General features: G+C 44.0%; 1 protein-coding gene across 1 annotated transcript; it reads left to right on the plus strand.

Annotated features, from left to right (window-relative positions):
* Positions 1-3220: 3220 nt before the first annotated feature.
* Positions 3221-8446, plus strand: dusp5 (dual specificity phosphatase 5). The gene is made up of 4 exons (XM_056410094.1): positions 3221-3702; positions 4606-4745; positions 5364-5583; positions 7678-8446. Exons 1-4 carry the CDS (start codon positions 3339-3341, stop codon positions 8070-8072), a joined length of 1119 nt encoding a protein of 372 aa, XP_056266069.1. The 5' UTR covers positions 3221-3338; the 3' UTR covers positions 8073-8446.
* Positions 8447-8678: the final 232 nt, after the last annotated feature.

Here is an 8678-nt window from a genome sequence, read left to right on the forward strand (position 1 = left end):
CAATTTCACAAATTACAAATTTGTCTCAGAGTGCTTTACAATCTGTACACATAGACATCCCTGCCCCAAAACCTCACATCGGATCAGGAAAAACTCCCAAATAACCCTTCAGGGGGGGAAAAAGGGAAGAAACCTTCAGGAGAGCAACAGAGGAGGATCCCTCTCCTGGATGGACAGATGCAATAGATGTAATGTGTACAGAAGGACAGATTTAGAGTTAAAATACATTCAATGAATATGACAGAGTGTATGAATAGTTCATAGTAGGCATATTCCACGATGGAGACCTCCACGATCCATCAGGCAGATGGCGGTGGGGAGGAGGAGTGGGCGGAGTCTCAACAGTAGGCGGAGTCTCAACAGGACAGTGGCGTAGTCAGGAGCAGGAATTCCACGGCCCAGACCTCGATGATCCATCAGGCAGATAGGATCTATGTCGTCTCATAGGGTCCGATGACCCCATGAGACGTGAAGTCAAAAGGACTCCGGGGAGAAAGCAGAGTTAGTAACGTGTGATTGAGAGATGAAAATTCATCCTTAAGGAGAGAAAAAAGAGGAGATAGGTGCTCAGTGCATCCTAAAACGTCCCCCGGCAGCTATAAGCCTATAGCAGCATATCAAGGGGCTGGACCAGGTGAACCTGATTCAGCCCGAACTATAAGCTCTGTCAAAGAGGAAAGTCTTAAGTCGACTCTTAAACGAGGTGACTGTGTCTGCCTCCCGGACTGAAGGTGGAAGCTGGTTCCATAAAAGAGGAGCTTGATAACTACCGTCCCATGAGCCGACCAGCTGACGACATGTGGATTCTGTGCGAGCAGGATCGTGGCTGGCTTAAAAACTGCCTGCCTGCTTGCTTCCTAAATATATTAGCGTTACTACAGAGCCACTGATGTACGGAGGCATCCCTGTTAGAGAGACGTGTGTTGGCTCAAACCATTAAAGTTAGAGTGGAGGAGGAGAGAGAAAGAAAAGGGCAGAAAAGAGAGAAAGAAAAAGAGGGCATATATTTAGAAATATATGACTGGAGTGAGAAAGTTAAGTACATTTAGTTTATCTGGCTCATCTGGATCTGTTGTTGTTTACAGCTGACCCTAAAAAAAAACCATAATTCATTGAGGGCTCGGAAAAGAATGTTGGGTCTCCCCACTCATCGGCCATGTTATCACAAACCCAGATTACACTGCACCATGTTCTGCCTGCTGTCCCCGTAATCCTCAGCACCATCACCGCCAGGCATCTATCTGTCTGTCTGTCTGTCTGTCTATTTGTCTGTCTATCTGTCTGTCTATTTGTCTATCTGGCTGTATGTCTGTATGTATGTCTGTCTATTTGTCTATTTGTCTCTGTCTGTATGTCTGTCTGTCTGTCTCTTTATCTATCTGTCTGTCTGTCATCTGTTCTTCTGTCTGTCACTGTGCATATGTCTCGCTGTCTCTCCATTTCTCACCAGTCTGCCCCCCCCCCCCTTACCCTGTCTTGCTCCTCTCATCATTCCCACGCCATCATGCAGCATAAACAACATGATGTAACACATTATTTGTTGGATTCGTTTCACCAGAGAGGCTTTCAGTCCCTCTTGTTTACACTATGTTTAGGCTACATGTTAAGCCTGGCTTGGTCCGCGAACCTTAATGTTTCCTCACACTCTAAGTAGGAAACATAATTATTTCAGTAAATAAGGTACGTGGTAGGTAATGGGTTAGAGATTCCCATGAAAAGTAACAGTCAAATCATATAATGAGTGTGGATTTCCATGAGCGACTGTCATGGCTGCTTCAGTACGTAGAGAAACTCATTTAAATATATTAAGGTGAAGCATTAGTTCAACATTTTAGGAAATAAGCTTCACTTTCTTGCTAAAGGTTAGATAAGATGATTGACACCACGCTCCTACTCTTCTGGGTGAATTCCAAATGGTTTCAGTTTGATTAAGAGCTAAAGTTACATAGTTACATATACATGTATATAAGAGAACCCCGAACACGGTCGTGCAGTGCGTGTTAGGATTGACTGCGTGTCATGTGAGAACATTTAAACCTCTCAATTCATTTGGGGAATTAGGCTTACATGCTGAGGGATATAAATATGGCAGGTTCACTGGGCTATTCATGGGAAGCGGAAGTTAGCAGCTACTTGTTGTCCAGCCACTGAGCTCTTCTTAAAAGTCCACACAATACTGAGTACTACATGCAGGATTATTAATAAGTAGCCTGAACAACACCTTAGGGGATTTACAGTGCTCAGCGTGGTACTTATGTGAACAAAAGTAATTACATGGCATTTTTATTTGCTATTATATCATCGTAAAGTATGTTCTTAAAAAGGCTCTATGTGCTTTTAGATTTGCCGTGCACCTTCGAGTGTTGGTGTACGGTGGGTTTGCATGTATGATGCACAATAATATTTTTTGTAAAATATAAAACAATTAGTCAATTAATCAATTGATAGACTAAGAATATATATATATATAATATATATAATATATATAAAATAACTACTATTATAATAATTCATTAATAGTTCAATGCAAAATATTCCCTAATTTCCTAATTCATCAATTGATGGACTGAGAATATATATATATATATATATATAAAATAACAACTATTATAATAATTCATTAATAATGCCTAATTTCCTGTTTCTTAATTAGGAATATGTTAAGCTTTTGGGGGTTGTCTCAATAATAAGTGTATTTCATATTTTTTAACGTTTTCAGGACCATTGAGTAATCAGAGAATCAGTAATCAATTGTAAAAGTAAATTGGGTCCGTGTCAGTCAGTCCTATTTCATATGGTATCCCTATTATATTCGTGTCACACTTCCTTTTGGAAGGAAATAATCGAATAGCAGAGCATCTTTATTACGTGTTGTAAATGTGCCATTAATAGCATCAAAAAATCATCTTTTTTAAACAATAATGTCCATCATTGTTTACTGTGTCATCGAAGCACCTCGCTGTGAGCTGAGAGTGAGAGGACCGGTCACAGGAGGCGCGGGCGACCGACCCGCGGTGAGTAGTAGTTGACTCAAACCCACTGCAGTATCGGGCTTTTTATCCACCAGGACCAGGGGGCGGAGTCACGGGCCACTCATCGGTGTGGGCGGGCTTTTCTGCTGGAGATCACACCTCGCCGGTGTCCATATATGGTTCGTGACGTCACGCGCCGGAGGTCCCGTTCTTATAAAACCGATTGGCCGGAATCCCCTTGGAGGACATGTAGATGCAGACAGCGCACGGGACTCTTCGCTCGCCCGTATTCCGCCGTTTCGGAGTAAATCCAGTTGAATTTCTTTAATAACAATAGCAATAACATCCCGCTCCTCGTACGTCAAGATGAAAGTATCCAGCGTAGACTGCCGGCGTTTGAGGAAAATCATCAGGAAGGAGAGTGGCAGCTGCCTTATTGTGGACTGCAGACCGTATCTCTCATTTACGAACTCCAACATCAGAGGCTCCGTCAATGTCAATCTCAACTCAGTGGTGGTCCGGAGGTCTCGAGGAGGGCCGGTGCCTTTGCACTTTGTCATCCCGGATGAGAGCTCCCTGCTCCGGCTTCGGGAGGGGAGCATATCGGCTATCGTAGCTCTGGACGACCGGACGTCCCACTGGCAGAAACTGAAAAAGGACAGCGTAGCACAAATAGTAATAAACACTCTCGCTCACCTGGCGAGCGGGACGAACATCTTCTTCCTCAAAGGTGAGAGCTTCGTGACATATTACACTGTAATCCAGAGAGTGAGAAATAAAGAAAAATATAATTGTTTGGTTGTTGTTTTAAGAATTGTAATCGTATAAAGCCAGCACGGTGATTTACAGTTTAAATATTTAACATTTAGATATTTTAAAAATTTATTTACGAGAGTGCATTTCAATCAAAAACACGTCGTGTCGTGCACGCCCACACCACGGCTTATCTTGGCTGCCCCACAAACGTAATGGTAGCAAGTTATATTTTATTCATTTTAAATGTTCATACACTGCATGTTGTGAGGCAAAACAATACACGATAACCGCTTGGTTTTCTCAGAGCTAATTCACCGTCAACCGTTGTTGTTTATGGTCTAACCTTGTGTTTCTGACTTTTATTTGACTTTTCTTTTGAATCCACATTGAAGTCACGATTTGCCTCGTTATCATTATCTCGCCTGTGTTAAGAGCTGCTTACATTCTTCTTTCACTTCTTGGAGAGACGAACGCTCCGCATGCGTCAACGGAGCGGATGAGTCAGTGCAAGGGAATTTAATGGCGCAATGATCAGTTCATTAATACCAAAAAGAAAAAAGAAAGAAAGAAAACACAACTTAGCATTTTCTTTTCTCTAAATAAAACCACCGGGGTTGTGATAATGTGTTGAAACACCTCCATTTCCGTTTGTCACCTCTGCGTCCCCAGGATGTTAAAGGGATTACCGGTCCTTTAAATGCAGGCTCCGGCCATTAATTAGGCGCTTATAATCAGGTTATAAATGTTATAATCCGCTGCTAAGACATGTTTTTATAAACGCTGCCATTTCACAAGATGTTTAGGCCTCGTGTTTATTGGAAAGCTTATTTATTACAGCGTGTGCTCACGGTGTTCTCCCCCCCCCCCCTTCTCTCAGGAGGATACGAGAACTTCCACTCTCAATACCCTGAACTTTGCACTGAGGTGAAAACCATCGACCAGAGCGGAACTGAAACCGAGAAAAGAGTCAACAGCAACAGCGAGAAGCTTTCTCACCGCAAACCAGATTACGATCAGGTACGGAAACACCCTTCACAGTACCGCAGGCCTACTTCCTACTCTCCCACACACACGCACACACACTGCCAGTTTTAAGTTTGTAACCTTATCCAAAAAATAAAAAGAAAGATATAAATCAACACATCCAAGTCCTGCTGACATCAGAGATATTTGGCGTCACTCCATCTAAACATGTTCTCATCATGCATGATGTTCTCTGACCTTCACTGCTCCCTAGACATCTCATGTTTGAGACCATGATGGGCAGCTGACACCGCGTAGAGAAAAAAATACTCTGACCTTTCTTTTATCTCCTCCACTGCCCAAACAGAAAGCATACCATGTGGCAGGCTTCACTTCTCAGAAAACGCTCTATTGTGTCTATATTGACATATTGTGGGTTATTAGTGGTTTACATAATAGGTGAAATCCATCCATGGTCCAGATCCATGCATCTGACCGGTGTTTGTTTGGATGTTGTGGCTCTGGCCATTTTGTCAGAGGTGGATTATTGGTGAATTAAAGCAGATGCATTAAATTCTGGGGTGCTGTGAAATCCTGTGTGTTTTCTGTATATTCTAGTCATTATGCAGTTGAACTGACGTATCCCCCCCCCCCTCCCTCTTTTTCTCTCAGGGTAAACCTGTGGAGATCCTGCCTTTCCTCTACCTCGGTAGTGCCTATCACGCCTCCAGACAGGACTATCTAAGCGACCTTCACATCACAGCCTTGCTCAACGTGTCGAGAAGGGACCAGCAGCCGGCCAAGGGCCTCTACGACTACAAGTGGATCCCAGTGGAGGACAGCCACATGGCCGACATCAGCTCCCATTTCCAGGAGGCCATCGATTTTATCGGTGAGTTGGAGGAAATGGAGAGAAAAATAAAACTCCGTCAAGAGCGTTTGCGCTCCTGTTTTTTTTTTCCCGTCTGAATCTGAATACTAAAAAAAGTCGGCAAATAGTTCAGTCATTCAAACGAGCCAGGAAGGGAAATAAATACCACCATAAATAAATACCACCACCTTCTGGAGCACCACATTCTGTATTTTTATAGTGCAACCCTAAGTAGTCTCCTCTGTTTATTTTGGAATTGCATGCTCAAATAAACCTCCTTTGTCGAAGTCTCTTACCTGCCACCATTCACAAATAGAGGGCTGTAAACTGTAATCAGTTTAACTTGATCGCCTGCCTTCAATCCTCCACCAGCCGATCCAGCCAGTCTGCTTTCATTCATTTGGGATTTGCTCTCATCCCCAACCCCCCATGGTCTCCTTCATCCCTCTCTCCCTTCCTCCCCCATCATCTTGACTTGGAAAAGACACTCCCATGCCGTCATCGCCTCCCATGCCTAATCTCGGTGGCTTACTCTGCCGGGTGTGGCCAGTCAGTGTGAGAACTGGGCGAGCTCCGCGAGTTTAGTAATGGCCGGGTGGAGGAGATTGGGGACACACACACACACACACAGTTGTTTATGATGGTTGGGTGTAGGATAAAAGCCAGTTGACTGACACATAATGAGAGAGCATATATTGGTGGTTGCTCGCAGGTGGGAATCATTGACAGACCCGAGGGCACAGAGGACATGAATGTGTTACAGAAGAAGAGAGAGTGTGTGGGAGAGGAGAGAGGTGCCGGATAATAACTGCACCAGCAAGAAGATGGACATAGTGTGCTATCGGCTATTAATAGCAAGGCACAACCATGGGCGAAACTCACCCACGAGCAGCTCGGCCAGCCAGTAGTGCTGTTGTTTGGTATTGTCCATTGTTTGTGGATGCAGCCTACATGTTGGATGTCAGCCTGTTTATTATTACATAACACAATAATAGTTCCAGGGGCGGGTTTAGCACGCCACCCCCTATTAAAAATGCAATGCACAGAAGTAATCACCAAACTGCAGCTGGACCCCCAAACGAAGATCAATCACCAATCAGAAACCCTTTTGAACATGGTTACTGATGCACAGTCGAGGGTTGAGAGACATATTATTGATCCACTGTTGCCATCCAGATGGGAAGTTCATCCATCATTCATGCGGTTTATAGAGAGACTCCCAGAAGTCATCATTCGGCAGCGGTTCTCAGGACCAGAGAGAAGGGTTTTTTATTGATGTAAATGTTTATATTTAGTGTATACAGAGAGAGAGAGAGGGGGGGGCATAGGTGTCTGCAGTGGCTTCTAAGTGGAACCAAGTCTCTGTAGGTGGATTAAATTCGCACACGACACAGACAGACAAGGAGACGTGTAGGTGTTTGCAGGAGTGCTAGGAATTAGCAAAAATCTTGGAATGTGTCGCGACCGACACTTGTGCAGACGACGGAAAGTAGCTATCTGAGTGGGCCTGACAACACACAGATAGGCACGGAGGAGTGCTGCAGCTCCAAATTAGAACAGACCGTCTCTGCAGCAGCACCCAGCGCCCCCCCCAGCAGTGTGGGAGAAAGAACATCTCACGTACAGCTGCACTCTGTGACTCAGACAGGCCTCACAAGTGTCTCTGCGTGTCCAACTGAGACTGGGAGATGATGTGCACACATTTATTTCCGTGCCCCTACAAATGAGGTGCACTGACAGGGTTGAGTCTGAGTGTGGGAGAGAGAAAGACAAAGGTGTTTGCATTAATTAGTGAGTGGGAGTGATGAGTGCGTAATGATTACACTGTGAAAATGTGATTTATTATTATTCACCGTTTCAAACTCCCTGGTGATTCATTGCAACCTCTCGACCAAAATAACTTGAATTTTAAATTATTAATAACAGACAGACAGAACATTTACATAAAAACATGACACTGCGTAGGTCTCTATTTTGAAATGTGCATTCTTAAATAAATATATATAAATGAATGCAAAGTTTGATTCAAATAATTTTGTAAATGATCACAAAGTCCAACGGGGCCGCCATCTCACCCCAGATCATTAACCTTGGCGCGTCTTCTTTTTCTTCCAGATCACGTGAAGCAATCAGGGGGAAAGGTTCTGGTCCACTGCGAAGCGGGCATCTCCCGCTCACCTACCATCTGCATGGCCTACATCATGAGGACGCAGCAGCTCCGGCTGGATGAGGCCTTCGACATCATCAAGCAGCGCCGGGCAGTCATCTCGCCCAACTTCAGTTTCATGGGTCAGCTGCTGCAGTTCGAGTCAGAGGTCCTCTCCATGGCCCCGGCTCACGCCGCCACGCCTGAACCTGCCACACCCTGCGCCCAGGAGTCCGCCTCCTTTTTCGCCAACGACTTCAACACCAAAAACTTTGAGCCATGCGTGTTCACCCTCCCTACCTCTTGCCTGCAGTCCCCGGTCCACCACCAGTTCAAACTGAGCCCAATAACGGCACTGCCTTAAAATGAACCGTGACTGCTTGTAGTCTTACTTGAAAAAAATAAATAAAAAGTAATGGTCTCTGTGGGCCTGTTGTTGAAACCAGCAGAGCAGATAGACAGAAACAGAACAGTCAAGATAATAGAATTCACTTCCTGAGACGTGACCACAAGTGGGCTATAGACATCAATGTTATTCTCCTGTCTTCTGAACTGCTATGATGAAACAACATGTCACAGTGACGAACTGCAATATACATGCCTTAGTTTGGTATTGTGATTTATGTCTGTTCACAAATACAGTCAGGCATTTATACCTAATTTATTTCTGTCTGTCTGAATTTTTCAATCATGTGAATGTTAATATGTGTTTAATAAATGTTTTCACCACAAAAATAACTTTGCTATCACGTCCTTATTCTAGCATGTTGTTTGAGAGTTACAGGCCAACTGGGAAGTCAAACGGGATTACAAGTGGAATTTTTTCCAAGTAATTTATTACAGGAATATACCTCAAACAATATGACAGGGGAAAAACCAACAAGTGTTACCGTGCACATTAGCATTCTGTTTGCTCTGACCTATCCTGGTTTAGATCTTATCCAGGACATAGTGATTACATGGGACATGA

This window comes from Pseudoliparis swirei, chromosome 24, assembly GCF_029220125.1.
Source record: "Pseudoliparis swirei isolate HS2019 ecotype Mariana Trench chromosome 24, NWPU_hadal_v1, whole genome shotgun sequence".
In the NCBI taxonomy this organism is placed as follows: Eukaryota; Metazoa; Chordata; class Actinopteri; order Perciformes; family Liparidae; genus Pseudoliparis; species Pseudoliparis swirei.

What these genes read in the sequence shown, in the direction of transcription:
- dusp5 (XM_056410094.1), top strand. Translation starts at nt 3,339, where the DNA reads ATGAAAGTATCCAGCGTAGACTGCCGGCGTTTGAGGAAAATCATCAGG. An exon ending in GCAAACCAGATTACGATCAG is followed by an intron (nt 4,746 to 5,363) that starts GTACGGAAACAC and finishes TTTTTCTCTCAG; the next exon opens with GGTAAACCTGTGGAGATCCT. An exon ending in GGAGGCCATCGATTTTATCG is followed by an intron (nt 5,584 to 7,677) that starts GTGAGTTGGAGG and finishes TTTTTCTTCCAG; the next exon opens with ATCACGTGAAGCAATCAGGG.